The following is a 16,210-nucleotide window of genomic DNA, read 5'->3' on the forward strand; positions in this document are numbered from 1 at the left end:
GACCTAAAGATAAATCTTTTGATTTATATCAAATTCGATCAACGGAACAACAACAAAATTAAACATTTTTGCATTTAAGTTTATTCATTATTAATTAATAATTACACGGGTTAAATCAAAAAAACAGAACAAAGAATGTAAGCTAAAAGATTTAAAATATTTTCGAAATCGGGAATGTCTTTAAATATATAATGTATGTCGGGAGTGTGTGAACATTTCGCACGGTTATGTATCAGATGCATTAACGTATATATATATATATATATATATATATATATGTCCAAAATTTAATATTCTTCTCAACCTATCTATGTATCTCTTTCTCTCTCGTTTTCCGTGTTCACGGTTCTGTCTCTTTTCGATTCACACCTTCGTTGTTTCACTTTGCTTAGGTTTAAGTTGTTTTGTTTTTATAAAAAATATATGTGTATATATATATATATATCGATTTTTAACATTATCTCTTAGCTTATATATATTCGAACAATGTTTAAAATGTTTGTTAAAAAAAATCAAACACATGCACACACGCACACAAATTAACATTGACAAGAAGAGAGAGCAAAATGCAGAAATTATTACATATATATATATATAAATGTGTTTTAAGGATCGATATATTACGATCCTCGGGACAGATAAATGCTATATCGATTTCAATCCGTATTATGGATATGTTTTGTTTTTTTTTTTTTTTTTTTTTGGATTTTTGAGGCGAATGAAAGGCACATTGCGTTCTCTTCGGGAACGATAGCTGTAGTAGTGTGATATAGAAATAGTGTCGCTTGGCTAAAATATGTGGGTGTGCTGGCTTAAATGACTTTACAACGTTTCGAGGGATTTTCGGGTATATAAGTACAGTTGCCAAACTGAATGTTAATACTAGAATTTGATAGATGGATGCCCACGGGTCGGGGACCGTTGTCTTGTGGGGGGGTATTGGTTTCAATCAGCCTGGTTAGTGGTTGAGTCCTCTGGCTGGATAGTTCCATCTACGGATGGTGTCGCGCATTGCGCATCAACGGCACCAGTAGCGACGGTGGTCCCGCCTGCCGCAGGAATGGATGGGCCAGCAATTCGGCTGCCGTGGCCCTTTGCGCCGGATCCCGCACCAGCATTCGATCAAGGAAGGACTGTAGACGCGGCGAGACCTTGTGGGCATTCTTCAGATTAGGTGGCTGCATGTCACGAATGCGGCGCATCGCCTGCAGCGGTGGCTCGTTGAAGAATGGCGGTTCACCGTCCACCATTTCGATGACCATGATGCCAAGTGACCAGATATCCACCTCCGGACCATATGGCAGACGCGAAATGACCTCCGGCGACATCCAATACGGCGTGCCAACCAAACTCTTGCGCTTGGGTAGCTCCTGGGATACCTGGGCACAGAATCCAAAGTCCGACAGTTTTACTCGTCCATCAGCGGCCAGGAGTATAGAGTCTGATTTGATGTCACGATGAATGACGCCCTGTTTGCCAACGGATGCACCGAAAGAGACGGGAAGAAGGGAAATTGGTTAAAAGTGCTCACAGTTTGCGGTTTTCCCCCAACCCACCGCCCTTTCTCCCAGACACTTATCGCATTACACGAGCCAACGTGGGACAAAAATGCACAAAAGAAACCAGCTCAACCCTGTAACGCCCAATACGAATTCTCTGCTCTTGGGAAATTTTGTCTTCTAAACTTCCTAACTATTTCCAACTTACAGTTTGTATAATTTGAATCGAGTATTCTAGTTGGTTAATAAGGTTGGTCTAAGTTCCCATAAACTTGAAATAACTTTTAATTGAAAAACGCTGTTGGCCAAACAATTTCTTTGGGGTAGGGCATGCACGTGCGATTTCACTTGGCAGTTTGGGCGTGCAGCGCTAGTGATCGCCCCACTGTACGGCCGACTACTTTTGTTGGTGACAACATTTAGAAATTGAAACCAAAGCCACGCGAAAGCGGAGGGCGAAGAAAGCGCCACAAATGGCAAGGCAATGGCATAAAGAATCGCCATGGTGAGTACATGCATAGTTGGGCCAGACAATGGAGAAGAAATAACCCGACAAGGGACAAGTGACAAGGGAACGAGAACTGGGCAGTGTCATGCTGGTCACGCACCTGTGAGTGCAAATAGGCCAAAGCCTTCAAGCACTGCTTGCAGACGGTGGCTATCTGCTCCTCGTCCATCCGCGAATGGGTGACAATGTCGGTGAGGGCGCCGCCCTCAAGGTACTCCATCACCACCCATAGCTCGTCGTTGACCAGAAAGCTGGAGTACGTCTCCACGATGTTGGGATGGTGGTAGTCCCGCATGATGACCACCTCATTGAAGAGCAGTTCACGCCGCTGCTGTTTGCGCAGGTCCATTTTCTTCACGGCCACCTGGCGACCTGCAAAATAAAAAATACCCAAGGCCATTAATACAATTTCTTGACAAGATTTGGGGAATCCTAACCTGTCGATTTATCTGTAGCAATGCAAACGGTGCCCGTGGAGCCTTCGCCTATTTTGTTGAAATGGTCGAGGTTTTCGCGGGGATCTCCGGCAGAAACAACCATTTGAAGGGCGGCACGGAACTGTTCGTGAGTTAGGCGCTGGTCTTGCTTTGGCTGACCTGCCGCTCCAGCGGCTCCTCCAGGCTGTTGGGCAGCACTGCTGGCACCTCCGCTAGAACTGGAGGCCCTTGATGCCGACTTAGCCAGATGTTGATGAGGATGCGGATGCGGATGGGCATGTGGATGTAAGGGGTTTTGGTTTTGATCGCCACCCTGTTTGGCCTGCTGCTGCTGTTGCTGTTGATGATGATTTGTGGGATACATGGGAGGATAGCTGCCGCCGCTATTGCCATTGTTCGTGTGCGAATGATTGGATCGCGAGCCACTGGCCACCGAACCCACTGGCGAAGTTTGCTGTTGCTGGGGTATGGAGCCACCGGATGGCGGTGCCAGATTGCTGCGATACTGCTGCAGGTTGGTCTGATCTGTGCGCACTGCCAGCGGTCCTGTTGCTCCATTGGCGTGCGCATGCTGACTGTTATAGAGCAGGGAAGGATGGGCTCCGGGTGGCTTGAACAAACTACCGCCACCTCCTGGCGGACCTGCTGCCGTTGGACCCTCCTCCTCAGGCACCGCTGGAGGTACATTCGCCACTCGGCGAACTCGCGGCGGACTTGAGCTTCTCAGGGAGTTGGATCTGGCCACATGCGAAGTCTTGGGCAGGATTATGCCACCCGTCTCCGGTGGCAACATCATGCCAGTGCCATGGTTCATCATTGGATGCGACCCGGGTGCCATTGTATTCATCGGTGTCATGGAGCCGCCCATCATCATTGTACTGCTGCTATTTAACGATGTAGTGTCCGCCTTGTTGTTGTTATGATGCGGTCGGACAATGGTTTTAAGATCCAGTATCTCGGTGGGTGTAATCTCCGAGGGATCGACCAGTGGCAGCGGGCGGTTCGAGGACTTAAGGATCTGGTTGTTTCCTACAATGGAAGCCCATTGGAGGGGAAGGCCAACGTATTTGTTCTCCCGCTTATCGAAGCCTGTGTGCACACGATGCTCAAAATTGCTGGGCATCGAGATCAGTGGTTTCTTTTTCTTCTTCGAGAACATCTTCAACGACTCGGATTTCCCGTGCTCCAAATTTCTGCCCTTTTACCGCCCTTTTTTGTTGTTGCTTTTCTTTTCTAATTTTTTATGTTGCGTTGCCTTGCTTGACAATGGAAAATGCACAAACAACAAGCGATGGCAACGGCAATTCCAACGGCAGCAACAACAACAATTTCTTCCCGATCTCACTCACACACACAAATGCACGGACAGGGGCACTCACACAGACACATAGCAGCGGACGCGACTGGGAAACTGGGATTGGTATCCAAATCGAAATCCGCAACCAATTCTCCAAATGCCGGATTGATCAGCACATTTTGGTTTCTAAGGCGAACAGCGCAAACACAAGCAATTCGGGCAACAAAAAATAATAAACTTAGGGAAATAATTGCCGATGCCAGAAATAGAGGTGGTGTTTATCGTGACTACTAGTGCTGGCATAAACAATCGAGGCTAATCGTTATCGACTATCGGTATTGTGAATTGTAAGTAAAGTGTGGTGAGTTTACTTCTGATTAACGGCCATTCAAATTTAAAATTTTGATGGAAAAATCGGACCTATCCAAATTTCGCATTTCCGATAAGGGGTCATCTATTTTTGCGGAAAGCTGGAAACATTTTTAATACAGATTTGATTAGAATTTAAAAAAAAAAACAAGCTCATCGAGGTATTACATTCCACGTTCTGGCCATTATTGGCTAAGTTATGGGCAAAATACAGGTATTTTGAGGGGCAAATATGCAGAAATCAAATTTCGCATTTTTGATAAGGGAATTTGACTTTTCAAACTATGAATGTAGATTTGATTAAAATTAGAAAACACGCTCAACGAGATAGGCTTAGTTATGAATCAGTCTATCACATTTTGGAAGTGAAATCATGGTTAAGAATAAATAAAAGAAATACCGAGTTCCGGTTATTGTCTTGTAATGATAATTTTAATATATATATAAATGTATATATATTTCATAAAGAATTTGTATATAAAACACACTAGAAAACCGCCAGAGCCAAAATAAATGCACAAAGTCAAGTTTAAATTATCATACCGCATATATTTACTTATTTACATTATGATACCTTTTTCTCTCTCAACATTAAGACTTCTGATTTCCATTTCTGTTTTCGACTTAAAAATGATCAATTTAAAATTATAATAAAATATTCAATGTTTTTTATTAATATATGTATATAAAAAACATGCACATAATCGTAACTGTTTCCGCACTCCATCAATAATGCCACCCATCATCTCTTTATCGATTCTTCTTTCTTATCTGTTATCTGTTAGCTATAGGTTTTGTTTATTTACGTTGCTAGATAGTTGTTTGCTTTAATTTGTTGGCTTTCCACCTTGGCTTCTGCAGCTGCACACCACTGTGTTGTTGCACGTACTTCCATGTGCAACACAAATTTTGTATTGAATTGTATATAAATCTAAAATCTAAAATGAATAACAAAAACTAAGACTTAATACAAACTCTCTATGTCTCTCTCTTTATCTGGCTGCAACCATTATATTTCTCAGCACATCTTAGCTGAGATCACACTTCCGCGTTCGTAAATTGTCTAAACAGATAATTTTACTTTAATGTATGTATGTATAATATATATAATGGTAGGTTTACGTTTTTTGCGCTATATTTTTCATTCGCATCTGTATATATGTATAAGTTGCAGCAGTTTCTTTACACATTTTTCACAAAATAATTATTACATAATTATTGTTTAAGTATTTATAATCAACAAAAATTAATTTTTAAAAATATTATTAAAATTACACACGTTCCGCTTTAATGGTGCGGCGTTCAGTGCTTCAATAAACGAACGAAATTTTTATATAATTTGTAATCATTGATGTTGTTTGTTTTATATGTATAGTGTTGGCCAATCCTCGAGTGCTCTGCTCTCCATACGCAGCAGGGTGTGGAAAGAACGTGCGGCAGGATTGGTAGCATCCAGGTGATTTTTAACTCACAATCAGTACCACCTGTTGCCCAAGATCCTGTTCGCTTCCTTTGTGTTGTTCATCCTGGTGGTTTTTGACTCTCATTTGGAAGATTTGGACAAGTTCTTCTCATAGCTATTGTGACGCACAACTTTATAGCGACTCCTGAGTACGTGACCACCTTTTGCTCCAGATCCTGTTTGTCCCGTTCGGTTGTCCTTGTTTTCGACAGATTTTGCCTCACGGTTGCGTCGTGTCAGTCGCTGTTGCCTGGGTGCTATGGCAGCTACAGTTGGGGCAGCGGCAGCGGCAGCGTTACCACCATTTCGTCCTCCTCCTTTGGTTGCTTCTTCCGCGTTGCGTCCTCTGGTCCTGGTAGAGATTTTTTCGGGTCTAGCGTCCAAGCTACCTTCACGCACATAGCAATACTTGCTTTGACGGGGCAGTTGAGTGCGCTGAGCCGGCTGATGGTGCTGAGGCGGCTTAAGCACTTGGTGCTCCTGATGATGCCAGTGCTCGTGGTGTCGGCGAATTCGTCTCTGAATCGGTGTACTTTTGATACTGCCATTGCTGCTGCTGTCGGTCTCCATTGAAAATTCCCTTGTCGCTACCGCCACTATTCCTGTATCTCCTCCTCCATGTCTATCCACTGGCGATCTCCTCAATTCCCCTAATCCTAATCCGATGGCGGCCTGAGCAGATGCAATTGCTATCTCGTCGGCCGACTGCGATGCCATTTCTACCGAGGCGGTTGACGGCGCACTGCAGATCGGATCTTGCGGCGCGCAGTTTGAGAATTCTGCGCCGAATTGCCAGAGGCTGGCGGATTGAAGCTGCGGATTAATAATATATAGGATTAGTGTTATGTTAATCCATTGATTTTTATAAAACGTCTGCGGGCGGCTGCTGCGGAGCGAGAATATTTTATATTCTTTAACTCTAAAAGAAACATTATTAGCCAAACAAAATAATCATGGCAATGAAATGGCAAGTGCTGTGGACAAAAACAAAACAATGATACACACACGAATAATATAAGACGAAAAACACAAATAATAGTTGAACAATGACAAAGGATATTCGAAATCTTATATCCTATTTATGTAGAGTTAAATATAACATTAAGACGATATGCATTCCGATTCCATGGGGGAAATGGATGCGTTGAGAACAACGTTAATGCAAAATGAAAAATGGTAACTTGGTTTTAGTTCTAATAAAGAGATCTTTACACCAATTTTTTTTCTTCTTATGAAACAGTTCTTACTCCTTGATGGTTTTCCGGAAATGAAAATGTAATGTGAAACAATTTATAGTGGATCAGATTTGTAATTTTTTAATGAATAAAGTTCAGTCTATTTTAATTTCTTGTAAATGCAAATGCAAATAGCATGTCATTTAACATGAAAAATTACTGTTTTACAATGTAAATTGAAAGGAAACCCATTATAAGTTTTAAAAAACAAAATAATATAATTTTTAAGCTATTCCAAAATTTCCAGTTGACAAGACAAAAGTATCTTTCTTGTAAATGTTAATGTAATAACTGAGCAATAGATTTAATCTAACTTTCTTCTTTTCTTTTTTTTGTTTTTTGCTGCAACTAAACAAAAATAAAACTAATTGGACAAACGCACAAAAACAAATGACTTAAAAATTAGTTTAAACACAAATGCAATTAAAACGGTTAATAAGCAGCTGTGTGTGTTTGTGTTTGTGTTTAGTGTGTATTTAAATAAAAGCAATCAGTGTTTTGTGGTTGTTTGGCTGTTTGTTTGCTTGTATTCGTAAATTGACCAATTCAATGTGGGGAAAAGAGGGAGACAAAAAAAAATGCGTTATCATTTTTACTCGTGCCCGCTATCTCTCTATCCCGCTCGCATCCCGGCGGGATAGAAAAAAGGCTGAAGCCGCCCGCCGCAACGGATCACCCGTCTCTGTCTTACTTACGCAAATATATTAGCTGGCGCTGGGGAACCGGCGCTAAATGGGAACGGTGCATTGGCATTCGGTGTTGACTGCAAGAAGAATATTTTTTGTTTGTTTTCCTTGGTAAGTTTGATTTGTTCTTGCAAGTAATTTTTTTTTATATAAGCGACAGGTTCACGATGGTTGGTGGGTTGTTTTATTTTTTTTTTTTTGGGTTATTTACAAAAAAAAAAAATTACTCTTAATTGAGTGCGAAAAAGGAATGAAATGGCTACATGAAAAATGACAGCTGGTATGGGTCTGTGGTATGTGTGTGTTTGTGTGTGTGTGTAGGAAGGGGGTTGGGGTGGGGATTAAGATTGGGGATATGTAATTGTGGAGCGCTTGTATGCATGTGTGAGTGCTTGTCAAAATATTCGGAAAAATAGCATGCAAAAATACACTACAAGCAGTTTGCAAAAAACTAACTGAATTCTAATTCTAATTTATATTTTTTAAAAAGAAATATTGACAAGCCCTGCAACACATGCACTTTCAAGCCGAAGTTCAAAAGCGACATAAATACATTTGACTAAGCATGCGAGTACAGTTAATATTCAAGCATTATGATAAAAGCTAATGATAATGATACATTTATGATATTATTGTTATTTACCAGGATGACTGCCACTGAAATCTACAACAAACAATTGGTAACAATTTGGTAACTTTTTGATAAGTAAAAATTTAAGAATTCAACCTTAAAGTAATTCATTTCAAATATGCATTTCTTCAGTAATCAGTGATAAAACATTAAAAATAATCATTCCTTCAAATCATACAAAACTTTACACATAAGTATGGATACAGACAAGCTATTACTAGCTAATAATTTATACAAAACATAAATAAAATGAATTCTGTGCAGATTTCTTTGGCATTCTCTTTGGTAAATATTATTGCATACGAGTTGATATTAGCAATCGGTTATTGTTTTAGTCGAGTTAATGGAACTCTCTGATTATTGACCATAACTTCGCATTACCTGCATCTGCGGCGACGTGGCGGTAAAATTGAGCATGGGCATACCGCCGGAGGAGGAGGAGGAGTTTAATCCTCCTGGTCCACTAGCCTGGTTATTAACCGCCGCTAACGGACTACCAAATTGGAAGATCCGTGGCTGTGACTGTGATTTAAATTCATATCCCATTCAGTTCATTTTCGTGTTCATTAATATTTGGGTTGTTCATTTGATTCGTTTTCATTATCAAAATCGTGGTAATCATATAGGTGGTAGGTAAGATGGATGGTAGTAAAGTTGGTTTCGTGCCCGTGACCACAAAGTTTTCAGTTTTCAGTGTGTACAGGATAGTGTACATTACAGATTTTATGGAAGTTGCGTAGTTATAAGGAGTATACATAAAATACATGGTGGTATACGACAATATTTCAACAGTAACAACACGCACGATCGTTTGTGTGTATTTATGTAGAAAGGGTTGTGGAAAAAGATAAAAAAGAAAAGGAGAGAAGAATACAAATAAATATATATATAGATATCTCTATATGTAGGTTAAATAGTTCAAATCAATAAGGTAAGTGGTTCTAAATAAAAATATATATATATATAATCGGTCAGATATGTTAGGAGGATCGATCGATTGTTATCATCGCTAATTATAACGCTTAACGGTGGCATGCAAGACGGAAAATCAAAAGGAAATATTTATGACCGACAGTTCTACGACTACAAACAACCGCAAACAAATTTGCATGGATGAAAATGAGAGAAATTTTTCATCATCATTCAGTTGGAGCTTTGCTCCCATCGATCATATCTTTTGGGCATTAATTGGATTTCTTTGTAAATTCGTCAGGTATGATGATAGTGGATTGATTATTGGGTATTTGATTTACTTACATCGCCGCCGGAGAGACTAGTAGCTGCCGAATTGGACGTGAAATTAAAGCTCTGCGCATTGGGAGTCGAGCTCACCGCGGAGGCTGTGAAATTGAACGCAGGTTTGGCGGTCGGCTGATCATTGTTGGCACTGCCAAATTTAAATAGTGCATTTGAGGACTGCAAAAGTTAACAAACAGATTGGGTAAATCAGAAAAAAAAAAAAACATAAACCTATGCATGAATAAGTAATTATATACTCACAGCTGGCGCGGCTGCGGTCGCTCCACCAAAAGCAAATGCTACCTTCGATCCTGATGTCGCCGCTGTAGCCGACGCTGCAGCTGCTCCAAAACCTCCGCTTGTGCTGCTGCTGCCGAAAACAGGAGCTGCCGCAGCAATTGTCGTGGGATTACCGAAGATATTGGCCAGCGGTGCAGCGGCTGACACAGCGGGCATGGTGGCCGTCGGTGCTCCAGTTGCCGCCAGAGAGTTGCCCATATTTCCAAAGACCCCAGAGATTGCTCCATTACCACCTAAACTGCCTGCCGCCGGTGTTGCTGCGGCAGGTGATGTTGCCGTCAATCCAAAAAGAGAGCTACTGGTGCTTGTGGTGCTGTTGCTCGGAGCTCCAAACATAGAACTGCTGCCAAACACTGCTGTCGGCATTGTAGAAGCCGGGGCAGCTGATATGCCCACACTGGTGACAGCAATGCTATTGCTCTTTGCAGCGGTTGCTCCGTTGTTTGACCAACCGAAGCTGGGTGTTGCCGTCGTTCCCGGTCCCGAAGAAGATCCAAAGGCAAAAGGCTCGATAGTGCTGCTAGTCGTTGTCACCGCTTTCTTTTCGCCCCAACTGCCAAAGAGCTGTGGGGTCGTGGTGGGTTCAAAGCTTGGAACCACGGCATTTGTGGTGCTAGTCGTGACACTCAAGCTGGAACTGGTGTTGGCTGTGGTATTTACAGGTGCCCCAAAGATAGAGCTAACGCTGGTGCTGACTGGGTTAGCTGAAGAGGCAGCTGTCTGGCCAAAGAAGAAAGTTCCAGCGTTTTGGGTTGCCGCCGGTTTCGCCTGACTTCCAAAGCTAAAGTTGGCAGCTGGAGCTGGTGCTGAGGTAGTCACGGCTGCAGCTGGTGTAGCTGTCGGTGTTAAAGTAGAGGTCGTCGTTGTTGTTATGGTATTTGATGAAACACCTAAGCTCGGGGTTGCCGCCACCTTGGCCATTGGCTGCTGGCTACTGGTACTGCTTACTAAAAAGTTGAACATTGGCTTCACAGCCGTGGGATTCGCACTCGAGCTAGCCGTGGAACTGGACACAGTCGATGATGATGGTGGAGCGCTAAATCTAAAGCCACCCAGAGCAGGAGTGGTGGTTGTTGTGGTAGTGAGTGAGCTGGCTGCCGTGGTCGCAGTAGTTGGGGCTTTGAATTCAAACTGGAGGCTTGGTGCAGCAGCCGGAGCTGTCGTTTCTGTGCTAGATGCGGCGGCTGGTGCTTTCGTTTCTGTAGTAAAGCTTACAGTCTTGGGCAGGTCAACTTTGCTTACTCCAAACGAAAAACTCGGGATGGGTTCTCCCGACTTTTTGCTGTCTGCCACATCTTTACCCTGTGCAGCCGTTTCTACAGAAGGCTTGACGACTTCCTTTACAGTCGCAAATCCAAAGCTAAATTTAGGCACCGCACTGGCGGAGGAAATCGTTGAACCGCTGCTACCGAAGGTAGTCGTGCTCGTAGATAATGAGGTGACGCCAGTGGCTCCAGGCTTTAGCTGTTCGCAGCAGATGCATTTGATCCGCGACATATCGTTCTGGGCCATGCATGCATCGCAGTCCCAACTCGCTGCCTTTTGTGCTGCCACCAGCTGTTGAAATCCCGTATCCTGCTTGGGTACTTCATTTGATGATCCCAAACCGTAGCCAAACTTGAATTTGTCGGTAGATGAGCCAATGATAGACGACGATGACGCTCCGGATGATCTGGCTTGAGATGGAGCAGCGGATGATCCGGATAGTGATCCGGATGAGGATCCAGATAATGATCCAGAGGATGATGTCGAAGACGATGACGATCCAGATGGACTCCGTACGGATACATCGCTGTTACTTTTAGGTTGTGAGTTAGGCGTCTGACAGGCAATGCATTCCGTGACGCTTGATTTGTTCATTACCAGGCATGTCTGGCACTCCCACGTATTGGCCTTTGGCTTGAAGGCATTACCAAACCCGGATCCGGTTATTGAATTGTTTGTGATTTGCGGAAAGTTGTTAACCTTTGGTGCCGCCGCTTTTCGTGGAGTCTCGCAGGCAATGCACTTGCTGGCCTCCGCCTTGTTGGACAGCATACATGCGTCGCACTCCCAAGCGGTAGAAGACTTCTTAAAGCGGTCCCCAAAGCCAGACAATGGGACAATAGCTGTCGTGGGTGGTGCTGCCTGGACAAGAGCGGCCATAGGCGGAGTTGCTCCTGGTTTAGCTGTCTCACAGGCTACACATTTGTTAACCTCGGCCTTGTTGCGGATCATGCACACATCACACTCCCACTCCTTGGATGACTTTTTGAACTGCTCACCGAATCCCAGTGGTGGTGCTCCGTTCATCGTTGGTTGCGACGGCTTTGGCACGTCATCCAGTGATGCCGGTGAAGGGAAGAAATAATTGCGCTTAACTGCCAGATCGCTAACGGAGTCTACCTGCGAATTCGACAAAGCTATGGGTTCCGAAAAGTTAAAGTTGCGTCCCGATGGTTTACTGGATGCAACAACAGTATTGCCATTGGCAGAAAAGTTAACAATTGGCTCCGCAGGCTGTGGATTAGCCAAAAAGTTGGGCAGCTGCTTGGAGTTGGCCGCTATATTACTATTGTTGCTTTTGTTACTGATTATTGGGATTACTGAAGATGGTTTTGAAACCACTGGCACCGATGGTTTAATAACCAAGTCGAACTTTGGCGTGCTGGCCATGTCTGGGAAGCTAATCTGTGGCAGATCTAGCGGCTTGGGTGCCTCCTCCAGTTCTGTGCGTGGCTCCTTATTTCTCTGCTGGTGTGACAGTCGCGAACGCATCTTGTTTGTATGGGGAGTATGGCTGGACGACTGATCCACCGGAGCAACATAAGGTGTTGTTTGATTGACCTTCTCCTGGTTGTTCTCGGTGCCAGATCGTGCATTCTGGTGCACAACCTCTCGCGAGTTCTGGGTAACGCGGTGCAGTCGTCGGCGTTCCAAAAGCTGCTGCATTGTCGGAACCAGCAGTTTGTTAGAGCGCATTTCCGCCAACTCGTCCATTACCTTTGGAACCGTAGTATTGCGGCTAATGGAACCCGAGGGACGTGGATATGGCGTAGCCGACGTAGACTGACGCTGTTGACGGCTGCTTTGATGTTCCTTGATGGTGCTACCCATGCGCTTGGCATCGATCAGTGGCGTTGAGTAACTGTCCAGCAGGCTGAGGATGCGTAGTGTGGTATTTGATAGCCCGGAGCCAGACTTCTTGATGCCACCTATATCTGAAATATTGCTGTTGACAGATGGCTGCATGTCCACAGCTTTCATTCCGTACCCTATACCACCTGCCATAGATCCCTGTAATGGATGAGCTGGAGAACTGCCGGCAGAATTAATGGCCATTGTTGAGGATGCAGCGGAGGAGCTCAGATTGCTTCGACTGAATATGCGATTATTCGCAGAATTGCCGCCAAAGGTGGTCCGTCCCTGGTAAAAGGGTGAACTGGATGCAGATGCAGAACCGGATGCTGAAGCGCTGCGACTCAGTAGACGACTGTCGCTTAACGCAGATGTACTTCCGTAAATGGAGGCATTAAAGCGACGTCGCTGGTTCAAAGAATTTAGCGACCATGTAGAATTCCGGTGTGATTGCTGTGCCGTGGCGTTGCTCCTGTTAAATATCGACTTGGTGCTTTGCAAATTGCCGTAAAACTCCAGGTTACTGTTGCTGCTGTGATGAGACGGTCGCAGTCCATCGTGGCCATCACCATTGTCGTGATAATCGTTCATATCGCTCTCGGACTGCGAGTCTCCGCCAACTCCTCCGGTCACTGACAATTCAGTGCGTCTTGACTTTGACTTGATAACATTGTTATTGTTATTATTATTGTTACTAATGTTGTTATTGGTCTTGCTGATTCTTAGCAAATGGTCGAGGCGATCTCCATCGGTATTTGTTACCGAACCCAAACCAAGTCCAATTCCCGTTTCGTCCATAGTAAGATCTTGACGATGGGTACGTTGGCCCATAAGCGAGGGTCGCTTGTGGTTAGGAAGGCTGGAGAGGCTGTTGTGTCTAGTGGCGGTGCTGCTGCCTCCGAAAGGTATGTTCAGCGAACGGCGAATGCTAAAATGATAGCAAGGCTTAACTAATTAATAATTTCTTTAAATAATACTTTATTATAGTATTCAAGGAATATGGAATCATTTTAATGAATGTTAACTGAAAGAACATTTGTTTTTGCTTGTAATCGATTTTCCAAGAGGTCGTAAGGAACAAGAGATGGACTAGATTTGAGTTACTTACCTGTGCGGCAGATCCCCGGTGCTGCCCTCGGCGGCTTCGTTGCCCGTGAAAAAGTTATAAGCGGGTTCGCGCTGCCGTTGACTACCATATAAATTGAGGTGATTGCGCCGGTGTGGTGCAATCTGCCTGCTGCTCGTTACACCCTCCAAGAGGAAGAGGGATGAGGAGTTGGAGCTGGAACCAACGAGTGGAGCAGCAGGAGTAGATGACAATAAGGGCAGACGGCGCATGTTTGGCAAGTTGACTGTGGTCTCCAGCTGGATGGGATTAACGATTAATTGAGAATTGTAGGCAGAATTTTAAAAATAATTTTACTTACCTCCAGACGTCGACGCTTGGGAACGGCGGTGCTTTGGAGGAGATTATCCTGCTCATCGTCGTCATCTTCTTCGTCGCCCTCATCTTCTTCATCTTCCAGATCATCGTCCTCGGCCTCTTCATCGTCACCACCGGCAGCGGCAACAGCATCGCGTCGCTTGCGCAACAGGAAAACATTGTACTCGCTGCGACGCGTCTGCTCATCCTCGGCAGCCAAGTCATGCTCAGCTATGTTGTCAGCCAAGGCAACTTCCTCATAATTTAGCCCGTTGGCATCGGTACCATCGTCCAGATCATCGGCTTCATCCGCATCTGCTAGCATGATGCGACGACGACCACGTTTCCGCTTCGTTGTGGAGCGTCCATTAGCCTGGCGTGGCTGTGGCTGGCGGAGATTAGCTGAGGATGATGAGGCGGCGGACTCAGGTCCACCTTTAGATGAAGGCGAAAACCATCCGCTTATGGAGGTGGGAAAAATGCTGGATACTCGCTTCTTCATCTTTCCCAGTATAGACTGTATTTAAGGATTCGGTTTGTGGTTGGGATTAGGAACTTGCTTTGGAAATTAATGTGTCGTTGTCGACTGTACTTACGTTGTTGTTGTCGCCTCCCGCCGAGGATTCATCTTCCTCCTCTTCTTCTTCTGGCAGCTCCTTTAGCGGCGTCATCGGATGCAGTCTGGCCAGTTCCGCTTGCGAGGATTCCCTTTGCTCCTGTCCATCCTCCATTATGCCAATTTAATTTCGGTTCTCCTTTTTAGCCGGCGAAGCAACGGCAGAAAAGAGAGACACAAAAAGCCAAAAAGAAGCGCCGCCGCACACACAACAACAAAACGTAAGTAACAAAAAAAAAAAAGGAAAAAAAGGAGCACACACTGTTGCAATTCCTGCCAGCGAGTTGTGTGTGTCTGTTTGTGTGTGAATTACTCTCTCACTCGCCCTCACTGCCCACCGCTATACCGGTCTCTTTCCTTCACTGTCGTGCGTGTGCGAGAGTGTGTGTGCGCTTACGCACGCCGTCGTGTTTTTTTTCGTTTTTTTTTTTTTTTATTTGCCGAGATTTTAAACACACGCGGCAGACTGTTTTAGAAACTATTCTGTTTGGCGCCACAATATTATAGCACTCGCTTTAGATTTATATTTGGCCACCACTGGATGATGATAAATGCTGGCCAGTGGCACTGTAAAATTAGAGGCGGGAAAAAGGATTTGGTACCAAATACGGGTAAAGCGTTTAGTATCGTTTTTTTCTTTTGGATTTTCTCTTACCGCTTTGCGGCATGCCGCCTGATTTATTTTTTTTGTTTTTATTTTATTGTCGGATAGCGCCGCCTGTCCGAATTTTTTTTATCGCCTCGCTTTTGTCTTTGTGCTTCTTCCGCCTTGCACACACTGCTTTCGCAATTCTTCGCTCCTCTTCTTCACGCTCTTCTCACACACACACACGCGCGCTGCGAATCGGTATGAATTTTAGCATTTTCGTGCGGCCAAATGCACAGATTTGTTTGCAAATACAATTTTAGTTCCGTGACCGCGCTTAGATTTTCGTTGGCTGCGCGATCGTAATGCAATGCCGATTTGTAACAAATGAATTTCACAAAAAAGCACGATTTGGGAAAAAACGCGTGTGTGGCCACAAGGTAGAGCTGGAACTAAAATCGATGTTTCTCCGATATTATCGATGTTTCTAGAAGTGTCCCATAAGCGATAGTTTTTGCAATCGTCGATTGTTATCACTGTTACGAATTGAAAATTATGAAATATCATTAATTAAAACGGTAATAGGTTATCAACTTTTTCCCAAAAGAGATTTAATTTGTTGGCAAAAAACCTCGATTTAAAAGTAACATTTATACAATTTGATTTGATAGGTACTTACTTAAAGTATATCAGAAAGCACACATGATTTGAAGTTTTTCTAACAAATAAATTAGGTTTTTCAACAATACAAAATTAATCTCAATGACGTTATAAGCAAAGGTTAGGTAAGGTTTTAAAATTATTT

The 16,210-nt window shown here is 43.8% G+C and overlaps 2 protein-coding genes across 5 annotated transcripts; both read right to left on the minus strand.

The window, feature by feature from the left end:
- Nucleotides 1-120: 120 nt before the first annotated feature.
- On the minus strand, nucleotides 121-4,029 carry LOC108103936 (serine/threonine-protein kinase PAK mbt). Its single transcript, XM_017209693.2, has 3 exons — nucleotides 2,445-4,029; nucleotides 2,108-2,379; nucleotides 121-1,469 (listed from the first exon to the last, which is right to left on the minus strand). The coding sequence occupies exons 1-3, from the start codon at nucleotides 3,601-3,603 to the stop codon at nucleotides 993-995; spliced, it is 1,908 nt and encodes a 635-aa protein (XP_017065182.1). The 5' UTR covers nucleotides 3,604-4,029; the 3' UTR covers nucleotides 121-992.
- Nucleotides 4,030-4,638: 609 nt separating this feature from the next.
- LOC108103873 (nuclear pore complex protein Nup153) lies at nucleotides 4,639-15,895 on the minus strand. Of its 4 annotated transcripts, XM_017209597.2 has the most exons (9): nucleotides 15,475-15,893; nucleotides 14,800-15,386; nucleotides 14,208-14,720; nucleotides 13,889-14,145; nucleotides 9,625-13,708; nucleotides 9,382-9,540; nucleotides 8,506-8,646; nucleotides 7,503-7,570; nucleotides 6,188-6,385 (listed from the first exon to the last, which is right to left on the minus strand). In XM_017209597.2, the coding sequence occupies exons 2-9, from the start codon at nucleotides 14,932-14,934 to the stop codon at nucleotides 6,292-6,294; spliced, it is 5,451 nt and encodes a 1,816-aa protein (XP_017065086.1). In that variant the 5' UTR covers nucleotides 14,935-15,386; nucleotides 15,475-15,893; the 3' UTR covers nucleotides 6,188-6,291. The 4 variants fall into 4 exon arrangements, with proteins under 4 accessions (XP_017065084.1, XP_017065085.1, XP_017065086.1 ...); XM_017209595.2 differs by lacking the exon at nucleotides 7,503-7,570 and having other exon boundaries at nucleotides 4,639-6,385; XM_017209599.2 differs by lacking the exon at nucleotides 8,506-8,646 and having other exon boundaries at nucleotides 15,475-15,891.
- Nucleotides 15,896-16,210: the final 315 nt, after the last annotated feature.

This window comes from Drosophila eugracilis, unplaced genomic scaffold (assembly GCF_018153835.1).
Source record: "Drosophila eugracilis isolate 14026-0451.02 unplaced genomic scaffold, ASM1815383v1 contig_408, whole genome shotgun sequence".
In the NCBI taxonomy this organism is placed as follows: Eukaryota; Metazoa; Arthropoda; class Insecta; order Diptera; family Drosophilidae; genus Drosophila; species Drosophila eugracilis.